This window comes from Delphinapterus leucas, chromosome 12, assembly GCF_059928025.1.
Source record: "Delphinapterus leucas isolate spDelLeu-1000000601 "Yukka" chromosome 12, BTC_Dleu_Yukka2, whole genome shotgun sequence".
NCBI lineage: Eukaryota > Metazoa > Chordata > Mammalia > Artiodactyla > Monodontidae > Delphinapterus > Delphinapterus leucas.
The window spans coordinates 82,561,629-82,588,286 of record NC_143140.1 but is presented as its reverse complement, the minus strand read 5'-3'; the positions used below and the strand labels follow the sequence as shown (position 1 = coordinate 82,588,286).

Genomic DNA, 26,658 nt, shown 5'->3' with positions numbered 1-26,658 from the left:
ATTTTAAATATAGCAGTGTGTACATGTCAATCCCAAACTCCCTAACTATCCCTCCCCCAAACCCTTGCGTGATTTGTTTTTGAGATCCAAATTGCTGCACTAATAATAATAATTTTAAAAGACAAGAAAAAGGTATTTCTGTTCTTTCATGAGGAGACACTTGATTTGGTTTTTAATTAAAAACTTTTTTTTGATCTGCCCAAAATAAATGGTGACAGGTCATCTATTGAAAGTGGCAGAATCCTAATGGCTGAGCCCATTCCAAGTGGTCATCCTGGATTTATTGCTGGTTCCAGGACCTGAGAGCAAAGTGGTGAAAGCCCCCGATTTGGGATGAGGGGGCCACCGGACCAGGGGACTTGCCGAATCCCCGGAGAAGAGCCTTCCCGGGAGAGCCGTCCTCCAAATGGAACTCATTTGTTCAGGAAAAAACTCCACTTCCTAAATGACCTCCCACCTCCAGGAGTCACTCTGCTGGCAGGTGAAACCACTCCATCAGGGACAGCCTGATGGCAGGAAGTGATGGGGGCGGGGACACCGGAAGTCACGGGCAGCTTCCGTTACCGCCTTGCCTCTCTGGTACAGGCGCCAGAGATTCACGCTGCTTTACATTTTCCTTGCCCTCTGCTCCTACTGAACAACCTCCTGACCGATTCTCCTCCTGAAAATCGGGCTTGGGAGTGAGGCTCAGTCCCTCCTCTTCCCCCCCACCCCCATGGAGTCTGAGATCAGAATAGGAAACTGAAAGCAGAACACGAAGCATCTGGACCTTTATATAGTCCTTTTTGTCCAAGTCTTATTAGAGAGGCTCTACCTATAGCAGAGACTCCGGAGTCAAAATACCTGGGCTCAATCCGCAGCTCAGCAATTTCCTAGCTGTGTAACCTGAGCAAGTTACTTAACCTTTCTGTTCCTTAGTTTCCTCCTCTGTAAAACGGGATAATAATAGGGCCCACTGCCTGGGGTTGTTATGAGGAGATAACAATGTATGTGTTGTATAGTACAAGGCAAGTACTAAGGGGCGGTGATGCTGACCAGTTTATTATTGTTTATTCCAGTTTCAAATGGATTTCAGAAATGGTTTTTGAGAAGAGCTTTCCACATCTTCTTCCCACACTCATTTTTACCCTTTTTTTTTTGCGGGGGGGGAAGGAGAAAAGCTCTTAGAAACTTGAAAACCCCAGAATCAGCCAGCAGGGACAGAGGAGCGTCTCCTGGGTTTGCATTTCCGAGGACCTCCCACAGCCTCACCAGGTGGGGTCCCCTCAGGACATCACCTCCCCAGACTCTCACTGTCTTCTTAGCTGGCTGAGGAAGAGGGGACCTGTGGCCTGATGATGCCTGACAAAGGTCACAAAACTATAAACCAAGACAAATGTCGGCCAGCTACAGGTTGTGGCCTGTTTTTGTAGGTCCTTGACCTAGAATGGGTTTCATATTTTTTTAAGGGTTGTAAAACAAAAACAGACCAATGAGAAATTATTGCCAGCCACATTAAGTAAGACACTTACTCTGGCCCTTTACAGAAAAAGTTAGCTGCCTCAAGAGATAGAGTCGCCCAAGACAAACACCATTAGTGGAGTTGTTCGTGGGAGAGCTGCACTAAGTATGACCTTGAGCCTTTCAGACTCCCTTCTCCTGACTGGACTTCTCAGAACGACATCCCCACCGGCTCAGCTCAGCACTCGATCTACAATCCCTCACCTCAGTCTGGCTGCCATTGGGGAATTCTTCCCCTGAAAACACTTCTGTGGCAGCCATGAAGAATTCTTTCTTTCTTTTATCTCCCCAGTTTTTTGTTGGATTTTGTGGGGTGAGGTGAGGCCAGAGCTGTCAGCTTTGTCTTTGGAATGGAAATGGCATCTTCTTCCACGAGTAATAGGCATAGAGGGTCCTGTAAATCCTTTGGCCTCTCAGAAGTTGCGTGTGCAGAGCCCTAGTTGGCGCACCTGCCAGGCCAACGGTCCTCGTTGTTCCCTCAGCTGTGAATGCCGCCATTAGAAAAGTGAAGCTCTGGCCCCTCCGCAGAGCTGCTTTCTCAGGGCTGGGGACTTCCCGTTGGCAGAGAGAGTGTACATGTGGCTTCCCAGAGCTCAGCAGGAATGGGAAGTATGGGACCAGGATGGTGACGTAATTTGGCAGGTGATAAACCTTGTTCGTTCAGAGTTTTGGCTCCTGGTGAGGTCCTGGCACCATTCCCTGGGGGCTTCATCAAGCAGTGTCTTCTCTTGGTGGTCTTTGTGGTACCCAGAGGTCTACACAGCCCTGGCAGCTGCTGCAGGCTTGTGTCTCCAAGGTCACAGAGAGGTGGGAGCTGGGGAATGGGGAGACTCACCTGTCAGAACACTTTAGTGGAAACGGGACACAGGACGTTTGAAAGGGCATATCTTTTATCTTCCTGCCTCTATGAAATCCTAGAAAATAAATGAAAAATTCCCTAGAGTGCTTTAAGCTCTCTGATACAGGCTTTCCTTTACTTTTTCAAACCAAGGCTAAAGCTCAGCAGCTTTTTCCACAGGAATAAGCCTAGAGCCACCTGGGGTTCTGTCTTTTCAGGATCCGGGTCTTTCTACTTCCTGGATTCAGGTTCTCGTGATCCTGGGCTAGAAAAAGTTGATACCAATATTGCCAAGTACTGACAACCAACTTCTCTATCCAAACGTCCTGTCTTTTCATAAACTTGCTAATGCTTTCCCTTATATACCTTTTTTTTTTTTTGCATTCAAGTATACATTGGCTTTTAAGGATCGTTAATGGGTGTTTCTGAATATTTAATAATAAAGTCAAAGATGAATGAATGGGTTCTTAGCTCTAGCTCTTAAATAGCTCTAGCTTTTTAATCCAGTCTTAGTGAAGCATCTAGCAGCCCCTGTTTGGCCCCTTCAGCCCTTCCCCTTATTTTGAAGGAAATGCCTTCTTTGCCATTGTTGAGCCCCAGATTTGTCCCCTCCTTAATCACGCTGTCCTTAAGGGACTGGGAGGGCACGCAGAGCAGCTCCCAGAGGCAGTGGCAGGGTCTCCCGCTGCTGACTGTGCTGTTCCCTTGTCCCTGCCGCCCCTCCAGCACGTGGTCTGGTGCCCTGGGTATTGACACGTGCTCTTTCTGGTTATAAATCTGGGAGTACTGAGGAATCTTTGCAACTTACACCCCATTGAGCCTGAATTCATGCAGCCGGTGAAATGTTTCTTTGTCTGGCCTTTCCCACAATTACTGGTTTCTCAATGAAAAGACATCTGACGACAGGTTGCGCAGCTGCGGAAGGGGCTAGCGGAGCGCTGAGTCTGGGAAGGCACCCAGAGCACTGTCTATTCCAGGGCCTTCTGGGGGACTGGCTCTTGGCAAAGGGTCTGGAGCTGGACGCTTCGGAGTCCCTTCCTCTGCTCCTAGCTGGCCTGGCCTCTGACGTTATCCCACCCCGTTTCGAAATCACTTTTAAAAATGTTTGCCTCCAGGGCTTCCTTGCTGCAGTTTTTTTGTGTGTGTGTGGTTTTTTTTTGTTGTCGTTGTTGTTTTCACCTTCATCTAGTTAGGATGAAAGCTCCTATTTGGTCAGTTCTACACAGACACCAAGTGCCTGAGACGTGGGCCATGGTCCTGTCCCGGGGCTGTGAGCTAGGAGCTGGTCTTGGGGCAAGGGAAGGGGGTGAGCCTGGCCCAGGTACTGTCGCACTGAAACAGGCCCTGCTGCCAGTGAGGGAGCCACTGCCTCTGACTTCAATGTCTCAGGTCAGCAGCTAGAAATAGAGCTTCTCCTGGTGCCAAGGGACAGATGAAAATCACTCTTCAGCTCACCCACTGTTCCTGGCAGAAACCAGGGACAGGAAGGGTGCCTGGGTGACCTCAGAAACCAGGAACACTGGCACCAAGTTCCAGGGGCGTTAGCAGAAGAAATGTTTCTCAAACTTTCCTACCCAAGGTCCACCCACTAGTGAGAGAGGGGGACACATTTCTCCAGAAGTCGGAGGACATAACCTGAAGCATCCTGCCCAAGTGCCGTATTTCTAAGAGTCACATTTTGCCTTAAAAGTTCGTGGGAATTTTTCTTTCTACTCATAAAATGTGAAAGCTTGTTTAAATACAAAAATTAACACTTTCTCTGATCTTGAGTACAATTTCATATGTACTCTGTGACTTTTAAGTCACCCCTAGGAAGCCCAAACCCCAGTTTAGAAAGTGCCAATCATGTTTCAGGTCAGGAGGACTGATCCACTGTCCGCCATTCACGAGATGTCTGATCTTGGGAAACTTACGTAACTGTATTAAAGCTCAATTTCCTCATCTGTAAAGTAAAAATAATAATATATCTACCCTCATATCACAGCTGTAAGGATGACCTGCCAAAATGTGTATGAAGCTGTTATCTGGCCTAGTGAAGCACCCCCAAAACATGGTACTTTTGTGTGTGTGACCCTGCACGTGTTGTGACTCAGGGTTGAAAGGAAAATCAAAGATCATTCCATCTGCTGCGATCATTCCATCAACGTTTGGCTTGGAGGTTATGCAGTCCATGCAGAGATGTTTCCCGCTGTAAGGAATTCACCCGACCCGTACCTTCAACCAGGTGTCCCAGGTTATCTGTAGGCAGTTCTGTCAGAAAATGTCTCTCTCTTTTGAATGAACGTCTCTCCCCTGGCCTGAGTGCTCGTCTTTTGGTGGTAGCTACAAATATTACACCCTTAAGCAGCCACGAATGTGAACATAAAACTAGCTTTGTAACGCACATAGTCCAGATAGTAAAAGTTACGAAAATTTGCCGCCCCGAGGCATCCATTCTGTATTTTTTGAGAAGCAAATCTAAATATGGCGGTTCGTGGGAATTCTCTGACGGTCCAGTGGTTAGGACTCAGCGCTTCCACTGCAGGGGGGGCCTGGGTTCCATCCCTGGTTGGGGAACTAAGATCCCACGAGCGGCGTGATGTGGCCAAAATAAATAAATAAATGAATGAAATTAATTAATTAAATAAATATGGCAATTCTGAATGCAAATGTCCCCAAAGGCTTAAGAATATGTCACACTGGAGAGTGTGATCTGGAGCCAGCGTGTGAGTGGATCGAGTCCCAGTCAGGCATTCCAACTTTGACAAACTCCCACGGATGAGATTTAAAAGTTCCACAGATTGCTAAACATTCTCCCAAAGCTGGCTGAGTACTGGAAATAAACACACGGCACCTCGAGACAGCTCTGTTCCTTAGTAGTCCCAGAAGGATAATAAGACAACACACAGGGTATGTGGAGAAGGGGGCTTCCAGGGATGGCCCAGTGAGGAGACTGGTAAATCCTTGCTCCAAAAAGCAACTATAAAGCTGAACAAAACTGACAAACACAACCATTTCAGCACTCGGCGAAGTGGCCAAAGGCACACAGCAATATGAGAAATGTTTACTCTTAAAAAAAGTGCTGAGATGGGCTTCCCTGGTGGCGCAGTGGTTGAGAGTCTGCCTGCTGCTGCAGGGGACGTGGGTTTGTGCCCTGGTCCGGGAGGATCCCACATGCCGCGGAGCGGCTGGGCCCGTGAGCCATGGCCGCTGAGCCTGCGCGTCCGGAGTCTGTGCTCCACAACGGGAGGGGCCACAACAGTGAGAGGCCCGCGAGCCGGAAAAAAAAAAAAAAAAAAGTGCTGAGCATTGGGTGAGTGCAGGGGCTTCTCCCATCCCCCACCCATGGTCTCAGGTGGCTCACTTGATTTGGTGGATGAGCAGGGAAGACCGAGGCTCTAATAGCCCCAGGTTGTTGCTGTGGTTATAGCAGGTGCCTTCCTGGCTGAGGCTGCAGACATGTGTAGCAGAGGCTGGAAAGTGCCCAGCTTCCCCCTGCACTCCAGTCTGACCCTGCAGGCAAAAAGCTGGGTCAGACTTGAAAACAGCCTGAAAACTAAATGTGCTCCCCAGTCCACATGCAGGTTCATCAGCCAAGGATAAAAGTCCTCCTGGCTCCAGGTGCTGGGAAAGGTCTGTTCAGTCATTAGATAATCATGAAGCTATACAGACATAGGGGCAGCTCCTCGGAAGTCAGGCTCGAAAACCAAAATGAGAAGAATAATCTAAGAACCTAGCAGAAATATCTGAGGCCAACGACTGCTGGAGAGACAAATTTCACCATTTTAACCCAGGTGAGTTACTAAACACAGAAACAAACAACAGTGGAACACAGCACCAATAGCAAACCACTTTAAGGGGATCTGAACCTGGAGTTGTGATGACATAGTGTCTAAAGCATTCAGCTTTCAATAAAAAAATTATGGGATATGCAAAGGAACTGGAAAATGTGACCTATGCTCAGGGACTAAAGAGGTCAAAAGAAACTGTTTATGTGTCTCCCCCGATGCTGGATTTAGCTGACAGTGACTCCAAGCAGCTATTATGAATACATTAATATATCTAACAGAGATCACGTTTAAAGAGTTAAGGTATGACAACAGTGAAACAACAAATAGGGGTTCTCAATAAAAGATAGAATTTATAAGAAAAAAGGACTCAAGTTTTATGCTGGAGCTGAAATGGATAATAACTGAAATTCACTGAAAGAGCTCAACCTCAGAGTCAAGATGTGGCAGACGAAAAAAATCAATTCCCCTGAAGATGGGTAAATAGAAATTGCCCAATTTGAAGAGCAGAGAGAGGAAAAAGGGATTAGAGAAAAATGAACAGAGCCTCAGAAACCTGTGGAACAACATCAAATGTACTGACCTGTATTTAATGAGAGTCACAGAGGAGAGGGGAGAGATGAAGAGGGAGAAAAATTATTTGAAAAAATAACGGCTGAAAACTTCCCAAACCTGATGAAAAACATCAATCTACACATCCAAGAAGCTCAGTGAATCCTAAGTAGGATACACACAGAAAGATCTACACTTAAACACATCATAGTCATGCTGTTCAATGAAGATAAAGAGAAAATCTTGAAAGTAGCAAAGAAGAGCTGACTCATCAGATACAGGTGAGCATCTGAAGGTTTGAAGCGATGGAGGCCAGAAGGCAGTGGGATGATACGTGCTCAAGACAAAACAAAGCAAAACTGATGACCAAGAATTCTACATCCAGAAAAATGTTTCAAAAATGGTGAGGGCTTCCCTGGTGGCACAGTGGTTGAGAGTCCGCCTGCCGATGCAGGGGACACGGGTTCATGCCCCGGTCCGGGAAGATCCCACGTGCCGCGGAGCGGCTGGGCCCGTGAGCCATGGCCACTGAGCCTGCGCGTGCGGAGCCTGTGCTCCGCAACGGGAGAGGCCGCAACAGTGAGAGGCCCGCGTACTGCAAAAAAAAAAAAAAAGGTGAAATAAATACATTACCAGAGAAAAACAGAGAATTTATTGCTAGTAGATTTGCCCTACAAGAAACACCCTAAGAATTTCTTCAGACTGAAAAAAATGACACCAGACATGTGAATCCACAGGAAGAAACAAAGAGCCCTGAAAATGGTAAATATGTTGATTAATATTAAAAAGTCTATAAATATATATTTTTTCTCACTTCTTGTCTTCTGTAAAAGATATAAAGTTGCGTAAGCCAACAAATATAACATTTTATTGTTGGGTTTATAACATATATAGATATGTATGACAATATTAATAATATGAAGGAGAAGTAGAGAATGGAGCTATATTGGAGCAAAGAGTTTTATTGTATCAAATTTAAGTTAGTGTTAATCTAAAATAGACTGTGATAGGTTAAGATGCATAGTGTAAGAGTAACCACTAAGAAAATAATTGTAAAATAGTAAAACAAATCAACAAAAATTAAAATATTACCCTAAAGATATTTATTTAACCAAAACAAAGGAGGGGCCAGTAAGGAGGAATAGAGGAATGAAAAAGACAGGAGACATGTGCAAAGCAGCAATAACAAAATGTCAAATGTAAATCCAATCCTATCAATGATTCCATTCAATGTAAATGCTCACAGAGCATAATAACCATTATAATAATGATGGCTAACATGTATTGAGAGCTTTCTATGGGAAGGTCCTATACCAGGCACTTGAGACATTTATCTCTTTTGATCTTCATAATAACCCTATGAAGTGGGTATTGTTCTTATTTACATTTTAGATATGAGGAAACCAAGGAAAATCTGGACTGAAGAACTTGTGCAGGGATAATAGAACAAGAAAACAAAATAAGCTTCTTGGAAACCAAATGACTCAAACAATGAAAAAACTAAACTCATCTTAATAATAAAGAGAGTGCAGACACTCAGTTGGAGAGGACTCAGGAAAGGGAGAAGCAGTGTCAGCTGCTGTCCTTAAATGCTCTCTGTGAATTAACCCGTGTAGTCTTCACAGCAACACTTCCAGGCAGGTGGCACTATTATCCATCTTTACAGGTGAAGAAATTGAGGCACAGGGAAATTACCTTGCCCAAAGTCACACAACAAATGGTAGAATGAGGATTCAAACTGACTAATCTAGCTGCAGAGCCTATGTGCGAATTATGTTGCCTCCCAGTTAGTCACATCATCTCCTCCACCCCCACGCTGCCAATTCACCAGTTAAATCACAGAGAAAATGGGGAAAAGAGAATAAGCAGGTATCTCTCTCTGCAAAGGGAAGGGAGTCGTGAAACGGAAACCAGAGGTGGGATGGGGTGGGGATGAACCACTTTCCTGCTTCACATGCGTGATGGGGGAGAGGTTTCCAAGCAACTATGTAAGTTTCAGATCATTCATTTATCCATTCACTCGTTCTTTCTTCTTCCCCGCAAAGAAGGGGTTGGGAATCAAGCATTAGAAAACAACAACTATTTTAATGAGCACCTCATATAATCTTCACAATTGCCCTGTGAATTAGGTGTTACTATCACCATTTTGTTGATGAGGAAGCCGAGGCTCTGAAAATTCATGACCAATGGTCATAAAACTTGTATGTGCCGGAGCCAAGAAGTATGGCCAGGGCTGCCTGATTCTAAGGTCCACACATTCCCTTCTGTGCCTGGGTTGGGGTGGGGGTGGGTAGGTGGAGTTGGAGGGGAGCCTGGCATCAGACTGATCATCTGACTTCACTGTGCTCCACAGATGCATGTCACCACCTTGATCCTTGATCTTGGGCAGCCAGTGCTGAACCACTAGCAAGAAGGGAGCTGACAAAAAAACCAAACGTCTTTCATGTATTTCTTTATTTGAACACCAAATAGGTAGAGAAAATTGTTTAAGGTGCTTGAGCATCCCACTGGATTCTTTACTTTCTTTAAGGTGCAAAAGAGGTTTACAAGTGTGTTTCATTAAACAAAGCAAAGCTGCAACAAAACAATCACATCAATAATAGTATATGCATCGGCAAAAGGGCATATTAATCCATCAAACACAATTTGGCATTTGAGCTTTTCCCCATAAAACAAGAGCTCTACACTGAAGAATTTGTAGTGCACAAAAAGCATTGTTTATAAGCTGTGAGAGAACATGAACTGGCATAATGTCACTTATTAATTCAAGTCTCTATGACCAATGACCTCTCTGTGAATGCAAAGGGGTCCGTGCCTCAGGCACCTGCTCATGGGGCTGTATGTGGTTTCCAGGGTACACAGCTCTGTAAAAACACACTGAAGATGGGTTTGAAACATGGCAGCATTTACATATTTAAAAAGTTCAGGCACATTTGGATGCAAAAAAAAAAAAAAAAGGATAGAAATTTTTCTTGAATCTCTGAAAGACAGTGCAAATTGAAGTGCCATAATAGAGGCAGCAGGTACTTAGGAAACAATTTTAAGTGACTTAGAAAGAGGCCACACTCACTTTAATCCAAATGGAAAGGAACTGCAGTTAGAAACAGAGATAACACTAATGAAAAGGTGGATATTTGGGACCACAGTTAAAGTCATTTGCTCCAGTTGAGAGTAAGTGTTCAGGGAGTTCATCCCGGAGGTGTGCAGTGTCATCTGGATCATCCTCCCAAGACTTACACCAAAGAGAATCACGGTTGTCTCAGAAGCTATGTATGACTCTGTTTGTCTTTCCAATAACCAGCTTCCTGAAGCAAATTTGCCTGTGAATATCAGACATTACTGTGGTCCTAGTGATCACTCCCGGTATCCACAGTCCAACTCAGAGTTGGGAAGTATGAATAGGAAGGGATTTGGAATTGGTTTCATGAACCAGTGGCCTAAATCAATGGCCATTTCAGTGTATAAGATTTTAACGCAAGAACATCTTCATGGGATCAGAAGTAAATTATCAGTAAGTCCCTTATTTGTTCAGCCCCCAAAAGGCATAGGATATGGCATGGTTAAACATAGTTGTAAGGTTAATAGGGAAATCTAATCAACGACTACACTTCCTTAGGGGCTGGATTTTGCAACCTACGTAGGGTCTTCTCTTTGGATGAACTAGCCTCTCTGATTGTTGCATGACAGCATGGCAGAATCATTACCGCAAGCCTGGAGCTAGGCAATGGCTAAAAGATACACAGACCACTAGCTGTTCCTTGGACTGTACTGCAGATGCCCCTAGTTCTTCCCTAGAACTCAAGCTGCCATTATATCTGAATGGCTGTCAGATACAGCTACTTATCTGTGGTTAACAGGGCACAAGTGAAATACTGAACCCTGGTGCATACCCCAGGCGCCAGTATTGATCTGCTTCAAAATACTTTCGAGACTCTTATTACGATATTTCCCATTCTTCAAATTCCTAAACCCACGTCCCCACCCTACCCTCACCCACCCACCCCACCCCGATCCACCATGGCTTTCAAACTTTAAATTGTCTCAGAGTGGGGGGAAAAAATACAGCATGTTCCCTACACCCAAGAGTAGTGTCAGCGGCAAAGTACCAGCTGTCCATTAGTGGCACTTCAAATAAGAAGGGACTTTAAAAATTACTTGAAACTCCCGGGCTAACAAACCAACCATCTGGTGTTCTCGGCCCCATTTCAAACGTAGTAGTATCTTAACATGAATACAAACATCTCAGATGAATAATGTAAGACCCTCCACTGGATTATTGTTTGGATTTAGCTGGTATTACATCACCTATAGTCCTAGAATTTTTTTTGTTGTTTTTATTTTTTTTAAAAGAAAATCTAAGTATAAACATTAAAAAGAACCCACTGACCCATTCACTACTGTCCAAAAATATTACTACTTATATTTTGGTAAAGCAAAATTAGCTGCCCTGAATAATTTTCCTTTTCAGGCATAATCTCTGCTACATATGATTGTCTATCATTCAGGATCCAACAATAGGCATCTGGATTAGTGCTATTTTGTCTACTGTGGATATAAAAGTTGATATGAAATGTGATCTTCATTTAAATGAATAATCACCAGGCCTTAGGCATCAATGACTACATCACAAGGTAGTAATACAAAAAAAGTAAACATTTTTCCTTGGTTTTGAATGTTAACCCAGTCAAATTAAATCCAGAACAGAATTACTACATTCAATTGTCTGACAAACAAGCATTGCAATTTCAAAAAAATATATATTATACTATATAAGGTGCTTCTTAAACAAAAACAACAGAAGAATTATGTTCTAAACATTCTTACTGCCCCCCAATTTAGATGCACTTGTGAAAACAACTTTTCTTTTTCTTGGCCCTCCCAGGTTCCCAGTCCTTTGGTGATCACTGATTGGGTCATTGGAAATGGATGAAATCCACTTTTGAGACAGGCATCCCAAGAGAAGCCCTAGAAGTTTGGCTGGGTTGTCGGCTAACGCATTGCCTATCACTGGGGTTTGAGTTAACAGACAACGCGGTCACCAGAGGAAACCAAACTTTCTTTTTAGCTGAAAAGGGGAAATAACCCATAATTGCTTTAGAGAAGCAAAGACCCAGGGAAATCTGCCCTGTGTCTGGAGTAGGCCTCTCTTCTTTAGCCTATAGGTTTAAGGATTCCTATGGCCCAATTCTGGTCTTGCTCTCTTGGCTTATGAAGGTTAATGAAATAGACTCTAGGGAAGTTTGTTTGTTTGTTTGTTTTTCCCTCAAGGCCAAACCCTGATTTTTGGATGAGCTCTAAACAACCAAGGGCAGGTGTGGTCTGACCAGGCCCCAGGCAGCCTGAGTACGGAGCGCTCCAGTCCTGGCCCTGTTCCCCCGCCCACAGTGTGCCTCCAACCTGGGCCATGTGGGGAAATGAGGAAGAGAAGGACTGCCCCATGGACCCCAGGGCAGCCCCGCAGTGCAGTATGGGGTCTGCCAGTAGCACTCCTAAGTGGCTGCAGCCTGTGGCAGGGCCACCCTGAGCCTCACAGTTTTATCCAGTTTCTGCCCTGCTTTCCTCTTTGGTCTCTAGTACCTGCAAGAATCATGCACATTTACTATTAAGCCCACTGCTCCAGGGCTAAAAGTGTCACCAGTGTGCCTGCTCATTTAAACTGCCCTTGGTCATAGCCTGGGCACTACACCTAATTCACCTTGTAAGTTACACACCAGGAAGAGCCAAGCAGAGCGCCCTCTGCTGATAAGAGTGAGATCACACCAGAACAGGTCCTGAAGCCCATTTACTGCAAGTCCTGGGGGGAAAGGGCTTTCTTTTATAAAATGGAAAAAAAACCCAAAAAACAAGAATTTATCTCTCACAGAGGAACTGGTGTATGTGGAGGTGACTTAACTGGGATCAACTTGCTGTTTTCCATGGGTCCATGGGAAGCAAGAATTAATTGGAACCCATGACCTATACCTAGTGCTCTCAAAAGCTAATGGTAAAGCATTCAGCAAATCTGAAGGTGCAGTGTATTTAGTTGACAAAGTTTTGACAGTTAGGGGCTCTTCTTTCCCTGTGTGCATCTTGTATTCCTATAGGGGAAGTGGGTGCACAGTCACCAGATATTCTGCTACAGCCATGCAACAGAGCAGAAGCTTTAAGGTCTGACTTCACTAAAATGATATGTTACTATAGGAATACAAGAGGATGTTATAATGAACCCTGGACCTAGCTTTCTCCAAGTCAGCAATTAAAGGAGCCACTTCCAATTCTTTCCTGTGGCTTATGCTTAAATAAGATCCATTAAGAAGTGCTTCACATTCACGGAGGTGAAACGTCCACTCTCCAGGCCTTGGGTCACAAGTAGCTAAAGTGCACAGTCATCTGAGCCCAGCTCATAGACGGAGCTCAGTCATGAAACGCTAAGGGAATCCTCATGCTGAGTAAGGTAGCAAAGGGAGAGAGAGAGAGCTGTTAACAAAGAAAGTAGCCCTGGAATAATCCCTTTGGCTGTTCCCAAAAGAAGGTGTGCCACTTAGAACTGAGCAAGCAAATGAATGGCCACCCATATTAGAAAGCCAGCGCTGGGTGCATGCCAGAGTGTGCGCAGGGGCAGAAGTCGGCTAGAGTGATGCATGATGTGAATAAAGTGCGACAGGGATTCTCAGAACCCTGGGGGAGCCGCGGAGCTCTCAGACTGTGGTGGGGAAATTCTCTGCCTCCCCGGTGATGTAATACGTTTGCAAGGAATGTGATGAAGTTGAGCCGGCGGTGGCCAGCTGGCTCTGGTTCACGTCCTCTGTGGGTGCGCTCCCGAAATTGGCTGGGGCGTGCAGGCGGTGGGCATCCAGCATCTCCAGCAGCAGGTCATAGAGAGGCACCACATTCTTGCACTTCATGCTGTACAGATGCTCCATGCCTTTGTTACTGTGGGCGGGAAGACACAGACAGGACCACTTTAGACCATCCCCAGATCCAGGACCGCTGAAATGCCGAGGAAGGGCAAGTAAGAAAAACCCCAGCGACACTGATATGCCAACCTTTCTTCCTATTTAAAGAGCCAGTTTAGGATTTACTATGCAGGTGAATTTCTTTCCCTCTATCACAATTACATCTAAAAAGAGAACAGATGAGATAGGCTACCAGGTAGGAAAGAGTTTTTATTTTTTAATTTAATTAATTTATTTTTAAATTGTTATTTTACTTTATTTTTTATTAATTTTTCTTGGAGTAGAGTTGCTTTACAATGCTGTGTTAGTTTCTACCGTACAGCAAAGTGAATCAGTTACATATACATATATCCCCTCTTTTTTAGATTTCCAGGAAAGAGCTTTTTAAATGTGCAACAAACCGTTCAAGAAGTTCCCTTGCTTCAAACTGTTCAGTTGCTTCCCATGTAACTCAGAATAAATTCTAAGTTTCTGTCCGTGCTATGCAAGGTCCAACTGACATGGCTTGTCCTGCCTCTCTCCCTAACCCACTCCCTTTAACCACCCTAGTTTTCATGCTGGCCCTAAAGAAACAAAGCAAGACTTCCAGACTCAGGGTATCTGCCCTTGCTGTCCCCCACCTGCATGAACTTCCCCCAGATCTTCGAATGCCACCGGCTCTGAGAGGCCTTCCACGACCCCAGTGGCATTCGGCTCAAGAACCTGCAGGTTTAGCCGTTGGCTTTCATGTTACTGTTTTTCTCCCAGCACTATGACAACCTGACATTCTCCTATGGATGTATGTCTTGTATGTATGTTTATTCTTGTTCCATAAGCATGTGCGCACACACACACACACACACACTGCCCACCCACATCCCAACACACACTGTGCAAGTTCAGTGAGGGGCTGCAATTTGTCCATCCCATAGGTCTCCAACAGTGGCAAGAACATGGTAAATGCTCAGAAAATATGGGCTGGATGGACCTATAGGGAAATGCATGTAAATGGTGCTTCTCCTTTTACCACTCTTCCCCCGACCCCCAGCCCCGTCATCCACCAGCGACATCTCTGCTCTGTCCCCACAACACTACCACCAGGAAAAAAAAACAACAACTATTCTCTAGATTGACATTTCTTTAAAAAGAATCATGGATCATGAGTAGACAGACCAAGAACATCCTAAAAAATATTTGCATTTTCAGTAGGGAAAGTCAGCCCTAGCTGGAGACGTGCCATGGAAACAAAGCATCAAAGTGATTCGGGCCATATGACACAACCACGTAAATTACGTTTTCCAGTGGGATTTTGTTTTCTTGTTTTTGTTTTAATTTAAAATGCTGTTAAAGTTAAATGCCCCTGGATCTGACACCGTCTTCCTCTTGCAACCTAATGAATCACATTTACCATCCGATGAAATCTGGTGTTAAATGCTCTGAATAACAACATATGGCTGGGGCCAAGCTTAACACAACAGAGTTCCGTGATTCAGATTGGCTGTAATGAGGCACCATAATATTGTTGGTATGTGGGTGTGTGTGTGTGTGTGTGTGAGTGAGAGAGAGAAAGCTCAAAGCTTGCAATAGAATAGCAACTTCTCTCCAGCTCGTCACACAATTCAAACAGGAACTCTCGCCGCCGTGGCCCTTGGCCATGTGTTGCCAGTAAAACTAGCAAGGTCTGTATATGCAGTGCAAATATACTTGGTATTAACTAATTAGGCTGGCTAATGCTGACAAGCAGTTAATGGATCTGAAAATCCAGCAATTCCTACCAACAAAAAAAAAACCTTCATCTGTGATACATGGCTTCTACGTCAGTGAAATTCCTAGCTTGGAGTAGAGCTAATACATTTTCTTCAAGGGGAAGGTTACTCTCTCGGTCAGGAAATTTGGTAGGGGAATATGTTATTCTGATCTATCCCCCTCTTCCCTATGCGTAATATTCATCAAAAGAAATGGATGGGAAAGACTGAAAATGTGTACTCCAAATGCAGTCACCTACTCAACTTGGCCAATGTGTGTCCTTCATCTGTGACACAGGGATTCTTGGGGACTCCCTAAGAACAGAGACTGCAGTCACTTTCTCCCCAACTTTGGCAAGTGAAAGCCATCATGTGTGAATTTCAAATTCATAGGAAAAACCTCAGGTAATTTGTTCATTCATTCATTTATTCACTCATTCACTCATATACGACATGTAAGACTTCATATACGGCACTGTGGGACATACAAAGAAAGAAAGATACATTTATTTTCTCAAGAAGCTAACAGTTGGCAAAGTTATCTCCAGAAAAGGAGGCACCTGGGACTTTGATGGGATGAACTTCTTGCCATTTGACTCAGTCTCAAGGTCTGAAGACCCCTTAAAAATTAATCGAACTCTTTCTAGACACCTTGGCCCTTCCCTCATAGCCACTAAGAAACAGAATCTCTTTTTCATTCCTGGGGCTCTGGTGTAAGCCCAAGGTCATAGAGACTTCATCATGCAGGAGTGTCATCACTTCACCTCACTGTTGTGGCCTTTCTGGAGTAAAGAAGCCGATACTTTCTTCATCTCTTCCCCGCAGGCTGGGTTCTGTTCACGGGAATGGTACCCACTAAGCCTCTGGCCAGCCATTTAGAATGGAAACAAGGCCACTTTTACCTTCTGGCACAGAAAGACTCTATTTCCTCTGCTATCGTCCTTCTATAGAAAATATTTATTGAGTAGTTACTACGTGCCAAGCCCTATGCTAGGTGGTGCTGGGTACACAGAGTAGGCAAAATGGGTTGTGATAACTGCCTCACAGAGTTTACAGTCTAATGGTGTTGAAAGATAAAAAATGAGCAGTAACCATCAGGAAGGACAGGGTATAAATCTCACCTAGGTGTTAAGGGTCAGGAGATGCTTCCTGCAAGGAGTCATATCTAAGCTATGATAGATTAGCTTACTGTTTGGAAAGATTCACTCTCTGTGCCACGTGTCCATGATCCTTGACTTTGGGCTGTATCATGTGACTTGCTTGGCCAATGGAATGTTCGTGGACATGACTTAACTAAAAGATTAAAATGCACTTCTCCAAACAGACTCACTTTCTTGTGCCTCTGCCATCAATATGAGAACATGTCCCAGCTCTCCTGTGGCTACAAGGAGGGCAAGAGGCACACGGGGTAGTCACCTGGCCAACCTTCAGGCCTGCAGCTAGAGGCAGAGTCTCCCAGCTGTGCCCTGCTTCCATCAGCTGACCCGCAGATGTGTGCGTGAGCCCAGCGGAGGTAAACAGCTGCGCGGCCCATCTGCAGCCTGCAGCGGAAGTCCCCCTTGACTCAGAGAACAACCGATTAGGGCTACAGCCCAGACTACCGGGAAGTCCTGAAAGTTAAGTAAGGCTAGAGCGTAAGAAGGAATATAAGCAAAATAAATGGATTTATACTTTCATCTAAAAGCAATGGGAAGCCATTTCAAGGCTTTAAGTAGGAAAGCAATGTGATAAGATTTGGTATCAGAATGATCACACTGGCTCCACTGTGGAGAATGGATTAGAAAGGCTCTGAGTTGAAGACAGGGAGACAGGTTAGGCAGCTGGGGCAGAAATCCAGGAGGAGATGATGGTGGCTTGGGCGAGGGTAATGGCAACGGGGGTGACAAGAATGGATTGAGAGGGATGGAGGAGTCAACGTTGACCATCCACAAGGCGTTTGGACCCAGAGTCTCTCATTTAGAATTTCCACTTGTTAAGTAAGGACAGCGCGACACAGGAACAGTAATGGATGTACGCAGCGCTTTCCGAGGAGGAGTGTGCTCGCGGACTTCCCCTGATTGGCTGGGGCCGAATGAACAACCAGACGGGACCCTCCTCCCCTGAGCTGCACGCTGCACACTCTTCCCCGGCTTAGGATCTTGCGCATGCGCCAAACTGAGCGAAAGTATCATCTCCTCTCTGCAGGCTTCCCTGACACCCGCCCACACCCCAGACTGAGTTACTGCCTCCCTCTGCTATCCTCCCACAGCCTTTATGTTATGTGCCGGGAACCGTCCCGAGTGTGTTATCTGTTCTCAGGCGTCAGCCCTTCCTGGGCCAGCTGTAGCATATTGTTGGGGGCTTGATTGCTTTACGTCTCTCCCATGGGAAACCCAAGGACGCCTCACCTCATGTGCCTGATGTGAGAGAGGATGAGGAGAAGCTGGGCCAGACGCCGGTGCTGTTGCTGCAGAGTCAGGCCCGCTTTGGCCATCAGATGGATCAAGGTGTCTGTGATCTTGTCCAGGACACGGTGGATATGGTCCTTCTCTTCCAGAGACTTCAGGGTGCTGGACAGAAATGTGTACACTCCTGAATGTGCAGAGAGAGAGTGAGAGAGAGAAACTCAAAGAGGATGAGGTCCGGGAAGCTGGGCATGTGCGTGGGACGTAAGACTGAGCCAGTGCCCCTCCCCCCACCCCGCCCCCGCCCGGCAACGGGGAAGTTCGAGATCTGTTCGGTCCAGGCAACCATGCAAAATTCCTTAGGAATATACGTGTGTGAGAGCACACGTTTAGGAAACTCATGTGGCCCCCTGTGTGGGAGCCAGTTTCCAGGATTTGTCATCAAGATTCCCTGGAAAGGCACTGTTCGCCTTGGGGCCATGGTGGTTGACACCAGCCACCTCTCCTCTGACACGCCTGCCACCAACGTTATCCTGTTAACGCTGATGACAGCTCCACGAAGGAGGCATTATTGTTCCTTTTCACATGAAGAAAGCGAAGGGCGGAGAGCTGCATTAACCTGCTGAGCAAACTCGACAGGATGGAGCAGAGTTGAGAACGAGCCAGTATGCTGACTCTACGTCCGGTTTTATAACGGAGACGCTAAGTTAGAGACACGTGACCTCTCGGTGAGGTGCACAGAGAGAGCAAAAGTGATTTGCTAAGTGACCGACAGGCAATTTTTAATTTGCTGTTACAGCTCAGGCCAGCTGTGGGGCGCTCGTACTTTTCGTCCTCAGCTGAAAGGTTTATGATGCGAGGGTAGAGGGGACCCCGGGAGCTGCTGTACTTCACTGTCAGCCATGTTCTTTTGTTTGTTTTTTTCCCCTCTTGCCTTTTTTCTGGTAATAAATCCTGCTCTCGGGGCCACAGGTAGACTCAAGGCTGAAATTAGACAATCAGGTCACTCTGTCCTTTTGGATAGTATTAGCCCCAAGATAGACAATCAGAGCTTTTTCTGAGCTTGTATATGGAAGTTGTGGGCGGAAGTTCCTTCCTCTAGGGTGGAGGCACTGGGAGTATGAGAACGTGGGACTTGTAAGCGCCATCTTCCAGGTACATGGAGCTCCCCCTGCAGAATGGAGCCCAGTGACGACCAGCAGAGGTGACAGTTACGCTGGGGGGGGGGGGCAGGAGGGGGGAGGGAAGGGAAGGGAGAAATCCTGGTTCCTGTCATAAGGTCCTGGTTCTTACTTTTTTCATTTGACCTTAGAGCTTCCATAATGTCCTTTCTAACACATGACTCCATAAATCCCCCGTTTGCTTAAGATGGTGTTAGTTGGGTTTCTGTCACTTGCAACTGAAAGAATCCTGACTCTTTGACTTAAGTTGTGAGCTCAGCCCAAGGAGCAGAGGAAGGTGAGTGATTAAGAGGTGAGAAGTACTGAAAGCAAAAGGAGGGCAGGATGGAGTATTCTTGTCTTGGGACCACAACGATGGCTGTTCTATCAAGTAAACACTGCAGAAATCAGCTCATCCTACCCAAACGCATCATCTCGCAGGGTGCAGATGACGCGGTATTTTTCTCAAGATATACGTCTATTTAGCAACATTTTTTTTTGGTCTTACGAGCCCACTGGCCCACCCATAAGTATATTTCTTCTCCTCCCCTCCCCCCATCCTCACTGGTATTTTCAAGTTAAAGGCCCCCAAGTTTATGAATCCCCGACTTTGTACTTGTAGCGCAGTGGCGAGTTACTGCTCACACGGCAGCCTGTAGGTCGGGAATGGGGAAAACACCCACACAGAGGAACTTACAGTAAATATAGTTGTAACTGCCTGGAATGGAAAAGGGCTAATATTTAAAACAAATACAACAATAGCAGAACCAGAATGGTCAGGCTCTTGGCTTACAGGCAGTAGAATAGAATAATGTAGTTTTGATACCCGGAGGCACTCTGATACAGAGGAAATTGAGCACAGAATGAGTAAGCAGTGGACAGGCAGTGGGGTAAGAAAGAAATTGCTGGATTACTTATGTTCCATGTGGGCTTCTGATAAAGACTGTGTCCACTAGAAAAATGGGCAAATGTCTAGTGGCCTTGGTGTTGGCCAGGAGGTAACGGATGGCAAGGGAGGTGTGTGCCAGTGGGCTGGGGGGGGTCAGGGGCAGCCTCTCCAGAGCCCCACGGCCATGCCTCTCCCTGCCCTCATGTCATCACACACATTCTAGCCTCGCGTCTCTCAGAGGCCCTGCGTCTGGCTGGATGTCCTGGGAACCTGCCCAGGCCACAGAGCTGAGTTAATCCAACTTGGATGATGTGTTTTCTACCAAATTCCTTTTTTGTTACCACCCAGGATGCTGGCCTCGTTCATCAATAATCCCATTCTTGTTCATGGAAACCACAGAACCAAGGAGCTTCCATGTCCCGCGTGGGAAGGTGACACTCGGCGGCACCTACTTGTGTGCACAGGGTGAGGGCACCCTGTGCAGAATCACGGGCGTCCTGAGGGCCCGCGTTGCACTCTGCCCTCTCCTGTGGAGGTAAGAGCCTTGGCACTCAGGCTCTGGGGAGTGTGGCTTTCCCTTGTGCCGCTGGTTCCCCATCCTCCCATGGGCTCCCCCCTCCCGCATGCTCTCATTGAGAACCTACTGTGTGCGGACGGTGTGTCATGAGATACGGATTCCAAGCCTTATTTTCTTTTAAGCATTAATGTCTTAAGAGCAGCTATTGCCTGTGGAGGAAGGATTGCCTTCACACTGTCTCTCGGGATGCAAGCCATTCTCAGAACAAGCCTGTTTTTCTAGTCCTGTTTTGGCACCAACACAGCTTATCATCTCATCCTTGCGAGATGCTTCCTAGCCGTGCAAATATACTTCGAAATAAATATACAGTCCTGTTGAAATGCCAATAATTGACAACTGCAGCCATCTTCCTTTGGGGCTTTTCTGGCAAAACATGTGGTCCGTGTTTGCTGCCTTTTGCCCCTAAGGGGCCGGTGGAGAGAAACAACAGAAATCCGAATTCCCAGAATGCTTCAGGTGCTCTGGCAAAAGCCAAACAGGGTTCCCGGTAATTTCCATATCCCAGGTGGTCCCTGCCACCCTGGACAGCTGCGCCAGTGTTCCCAGCAGCACGGAGCCAGTGATCAGACAGTGCGAGCCTTCAGAAAGAGTCTTACAACAAGGCAGGCTTTTGCAACTCCCCAGGCTGCTCCAAATCCCAAAGATGGAAAAAAACAATCTGTATGTCATTATCCAGTCTTGAAGTGCTGTTGGCAGATCTGAGTCTCTACATATTCTGAATCTTGCAGCCAACATTGGGAGCTTTTAGGAAGAGCCTATGGAGAAAGCACGTGGCAGAAAAGAACGGGGAGCGGGACTGCATGGGCTCCCCAAAGACGCGAGATGTCAGCTTCTCTCCCTCTCTGGCTCTCAGTGACCGTTGCCCTTGCTCTCTCCCTCCTTCTCTTTCTCTGCTTGGACACTCTCTTCCTTCTTTCCTCCTTTTTGCTCCATCCCACAGGAACACCCTTGCTACCCCTCATCACTTCTCCAGATGATGGAGTCTTCTGGAGGCTGGAAGAATGCAGATATGGACACGGTAGTGCATGTGTGCATGTGACTGTGTCCAGAGGAAACAGTAGCACAGCCCAGGGTCCTGCTCGCCCGGCCACTGACCCCCACTGAGGGGCACACCTCACTGTTCCCGGAGAAGTGAGGAAGGCTGAGGCTCACCAGATGCTTGAGGACAAAGTTTCAAGTAAGGCCATTTTCTTTTTTGTCTTTTCCAGAAGGAAGAATGTGACAACGGACCCTGGGACAGTCATTCCATCTATAGCAGCTTGACCAGAAAAGCAAAGGGAATGACTCAAAGGAAAGAGAGAGTGAAGAAAACTCCTCAAACCCACGGCTGTAAGTGGTCTAGGCCAGAAAGCTGCCGCTCAGCTGGAATAAAAAAGAGCTGCTTTCTGGATCTGGCTCACGGACGACCCAGGGATTCATCGGTAGGTCAACCTTGAAGGTGGGCTGCTGGGAATGGCTTCCACAGCCAGACGGTGTGCGCTCATAACTGCCTTCAAGGCTGACAGTTTCATGAGCACTGCGTCCATTTTAGCCTTCACCTCTGACTGCGGCTTCTCCTCCTGGGGCTGCTGGTCCTGGTGGGGTGTTGGACAGCTCGTGGCCACTGAAGCCACTTAGTGGGAAGGGCTGAGCTGGATGTCCTATGCGCGGGACAGTCCCAAACAATGAAGGATTTTTTTTTTTCCTTTTTTTTGCGGTACACGGGCCTCTCACTGTTGTGGCCTCTCCCGTTGCGGAGCACAGGCCCCGGACACGCAGGCTCAGCGGCCATGGCTCACGGGCCCAGCCACTCCGCGGCATGCGGGATCTTCCCGGACCGGGGCACGAACCCGTGTCCCCTGCATCGGCAGGCGGACTCCCAACCACTGCGCCACCAGGGAAGCCCAGGAGCCTTCTTTTTGTTAATTATGTCTGTGATATATTAAGAAACAGCCAGAGTTCTGATTTTCCTATTCTTCAGTCAATTACTACCTTTCTGAGGTCAAGAAGACAGTCTGAAGAGACACGTGATGGAAAATGTGCAGCGCATCTAATATGAAAGGGTTTGTTCACAAGGTTCCACGCGGAACTCCTAGTGCAGGTGAGCTAGCCTGGTCTCAGGAAGCCTTGAGGGTTTCACTTTTTTCCCAGAAAAGGCAGGTTAAAACATTCTGGCTGAATTTGTTTCCCTGCATCTCACCTTTTCTCACCTGGCACTTCAAAGACAACGGAGCAACAATGCAGAGCAGAGAGTGGCTCTTTACACACGTTGGGGCAGATTTATTTTCCAAAAATGACCACAACAGTATCTCCCATCCGACATGTGTCTCTGCGACGTGATCTTGGCAGTCCTGTCATGGAGATGTGTGGGTTATGGCCCTCCCTTGAGTCTGGGTGGACCCATAACTTGCTTGCAATCAATAGAATGGAATAGAAGTGACGCCACCTGGCTTCTAAGGTATGATATGCCTGTCATACAAGGCACAGAGCTTCTGCCTGTCACCTGGGACACTTGCTTCTGGAGCCCTCACCGCCTTGTAAGGGGTACAGTGCAACAGGTAGTGAAGAAGCCAAGGCCACAGATAAGCATCCCAGTGGACAGCTCCAGCTGATGTCCCAGCCAACAGCCAGCATCAATCGTCGGTGTGGGAATAAAGTCCTTTAAGATGTCTCTGGCCCACGACTATCAAATCACTCCCAGTGGATGACCCTCACCTGCGGCCCCAGACATGGTGGAGAAGAAACAGTCCATGCCCTCTGTGCTCTATCCAAATCCATGATTAATAGAATCCAAAGCTTTTTTTTTCTTCTTTTAGCCATTAAGTTTTGGTGTAACTTATTACACAGCAGCAGTAAACAAAGCACACCTGGATATCGGCGCCAGACATTCAGGGAAGAAAATGACCCAGGACCAGCAAACTGGAGACTAGGCTCCTGATCTGGAACATCATGAGATGAAACAGCATTTGAATACGTCCTGCTCCACGTTATGAATCCTACTGTGTCTCCATGCCTTGGCCCAGCCCTGACCTTCACTCTTGTTAGTATAATGGTCAGGGCTCGAGCTCATCCTATCAGACCCTGTACACAGTTAACAATTTTCATAGGAGGCCTTTATCCCTAACAACTGCCCAGCTGATTATCAAAATATATGGATGTTCCCTTAACTGGCAACCTCAAATATCTGCACCCTACTTTCTTATCAGAGAATAAAACACTCAAATTCTGGGCTTCCCTGGTGGTGCAGTGGTTGGGAGTCCGCCTGCCGATGCAGGGGACACGGGTTCGTGCCCCGGTCCGGGAAGATCCCACATGCCGCGGAGTGGCTGGGCCCGTGGGCCATGGCCGCTGAGCCTGCGCGTCCGGAGCCTGTGCTCCGCAACGGGAGAGGCCACAACAGTGAGAGGCCCGCGTACCGCAAAAACAAAAACAAAAACAAAACAAAACAAAAAAAACACTCGAATTCTCAGTTGCATAATCTTTATCGAGTGCTGGTTGTGAGAAATAGACCTTGTCGAGATGTGCCTAAAGGAGGGATTTTGTGTGGAACAACTAGTCTATTTTATTTTATTTTTATTAAAAGCCAGTGGAGCTTATAATAGAATGTGTTCCCTTTGCTTTGGCCCAGCAAAGGAAACTGAGAGCCAAATTTGTGGCCCACTCCTAGCAACCGTACAGATGGACTACTGTGTGCTAATCTGACTCCTGAATTTATTATTTTCTTCACATTATTTTCCTTTTTTTTCAGATTGGGTTAATTACTGCCTTACTCCCTTTGCATCCCATGAAATTTAGTTAAGCCATTTCTAATCCTCTGTGGAACAGGCAATGTACAAACAAAATAATGGACCGGACGCCCCTCCCTCCTCTGCCAAGTTAATAAACTGAGCTAGTGTGAATACAGATGTTTATAAAACATCATTAAACGTTCATCTGAATCAACTGCGAAGCCAGAAAAAATGACATACGACCCAAGAATATATAGTTGGTTGAATGCACATGTTCATATCATCCTGAATTGAACAGCACTATTTAAAAACCCTGCGATGAGCAACGCTGGCCACTGTGAAGTGACACCTTCTTGTGTGACTGTGAAGTCCACCCCTTCTTGGTGCTGGTTTGCATGTTTATCTCCAGAACCACAAAGGTTCATATACACTTTTTCCCCCTTTTTCCTAGATAGAAAATCAAAATGGCAAAATGGCTGATAGTCTCGCTGATTATTTTGAGAAAGATAATTAGTGTCCAAAATTACTATTTCAGAAAGATAAGTGGACATGTAGATGATACCTATTCTCTAGACGTATCAGTTCCATCATTTCAAGTGAGCTCTACAGTAGATAAAAATTGTGGTGAAAAAGTATCACATGACTGTGACCGGCTTATCTCATTTCTCCTTAATAGAGCCTTGGGAAAGGACATATTACGTTGCAAAAAGGAGACACAGAATTCCAGAATTATGGATTTAAGTTCAGTGTTTTTTCAAACCATTTTGAGAATCAAAATCCTTTTAAAAGAGTGAACTTCATGTGAAACATTCACATAGTTTATAAACTGAAGTCAAACTTCTCTGATTAAAGTGGGAGAAAGGGAGAGGGGGAGACTGGAGCCTGCTCACTCAGTGCCCCCTCCTCAGCCTCATGTCCCCATCCTCTGGTGACCAGAGGCACCTTCTGAAACATGAGGCTGTAGCAGAAGGTTTCAAAAGCACTGATCTCGGGACGATGCAAAGTCAAGCCACAGACTGGGAGAAAATATTTGCAAAAGACACCTTTGCTAAAGGACTCTTAGCAAAATATTCAAAGAACTTGAAACTCAACAAAAAGAAAACCAACAACCCAATTAAAAAATGGGCAAAAGACCTGACACTTCACCGAAGAAGATATAGAAATGGAAAATAAGTATATGAAAAGATGCTTCACATCATATGTCAGTAGAGAACTGAAAACTGGAACAACAATGAGATACTGCTACACGTCTGTTAAAATGGCCAAAATCTAAAACACTGACATCAGCAAATGCTGGCAAGGATGTGGAGCAACAGGAACTCTCACTCATTGCCGGTAGAACTGAAAAATGGTGTAGCCACTTTGGAAGACAGTTCGGCAGACATTTACAAAACTAAACATACCCTTTCTATATAAGCCAGCAATCATGCTCCTTGGTATTTACCCAAATGAGTTGAACATTTATGTCCACACAAAAACCTGCACGTGGATACTTATAGCACCATTAATCATAATTGCCAAAACTTGGAGGCAAGATGTCCTATAGTAGGTGAATGGATAAACTCTGGTACCTCCAGACAGTGGAATATTATTCAGCGCTAAGAAGAAATGACGCCACAACTACTGAAGCCCACATGCTGCAACTACTGACGCCAGCACACCGAGAGCCTGTGCTCCACAACAAGAGAAGCCACCGCAATGAGAAGCCCGTGCACCGCCACGAAGGGTAGGCCCCACTCACCACAACTAGAGAAAGCCCGCTCACAGCAACGAAGACCCAATACCGTCAAAAAAAAAGAAACGAGCTATCAAGTCATCAAAAGACATGGAAAAATCTTAAATTCATATTACTGACTGAAAGGAGCCAATCTGAAAAGACTACATAATATATGTTTCCAACTACATGACATTCTAGAAAAGACAAAACTAAGAAGACAGTAAAAACAAAATATCAGTGGTTTTCAGGGGTTATAGGGAAATGTGTGTGTTGAATAGTCAGACCACAAAGGATTTTTAGGGCAGAATGTCCTAAATGTCCTAAATAACATACAGAGTGGAAACTCCTCTGTACAAAACTATACTGATGGATACATGTCATTTCACATTCTTTAAAACCCATAGAATGTACAACATCAAGAGTGACCCTTAATGTAAACTATAAACTTTAGGTGATAAAGGTATGTAAACGTTAAGTTCATCGATTCTAACAAATATACCTCTCTGGTGTGGGATTTTGATAATGAGGGAGACTGGGGGTGGCGTGGAGGGGGGGCAGGTTACATGGAAAATCTCTGTACCTTTCCCTCAGCTTTGCTATGAACCTAAAACTGCTCTAAAAAATAAATTCTACAAATAAATAAACAATTTTGTTAATTTTTAAAATTGAAGGATAGTTGATTTACAATGTTGTGCCGATGTCTGCTGTACAGCAAAGTGACTCAGTTACACACATAGACATTCTTTAAGTAAATAATTTTTAATGTGAAAAGGGCCCTTACTGATCCACTCATTAATTTACTTGTTGGGAAACAGAGGCTCAGAGAGGTTAAGGAACTGGGGCTAGTGGATGCTACTGCTGGGAGGGTTTTCAGACAGAACAGCAAGGCTGGACTTGCCTGAGGTCAC

The 26,658-nt window shown here is 45.8% G+C and overlaps 1 protein-coding gene across 1 annotated transcript in view; it reads right to left on the bottom strand.

Annotated features, from left to right (window-relative positions):
- Nucleotides 1-12,435: 12,435 nt before the first annotated feature.
- The window catches only part of ESR1 (estrogen receptor 1), a 390,679-nt gene continuing 376,456 nt past the window's right edge, over nucleotides 12,436-26,658 (bottom strand). The window contains exons 8-9 of the mRNA XM_089922150.1: nucleotides 17,704-17,887; nucleotides 12,436-13,569 (exon numbers count right to left, since the gene is read on the bottom strand). Coding sequence (XP_089778276.1) covers nucleotides 13,335-13,569; nucleotides 17,704-17,887 — 419 coding nt within the window. The 3' untranslated portion in view covers nucleotides 12,436-13,334. The remainder of the gene's footprint in view (nucleotides 13,570-17,703; nucleotides 17,888-26,658) is intronic.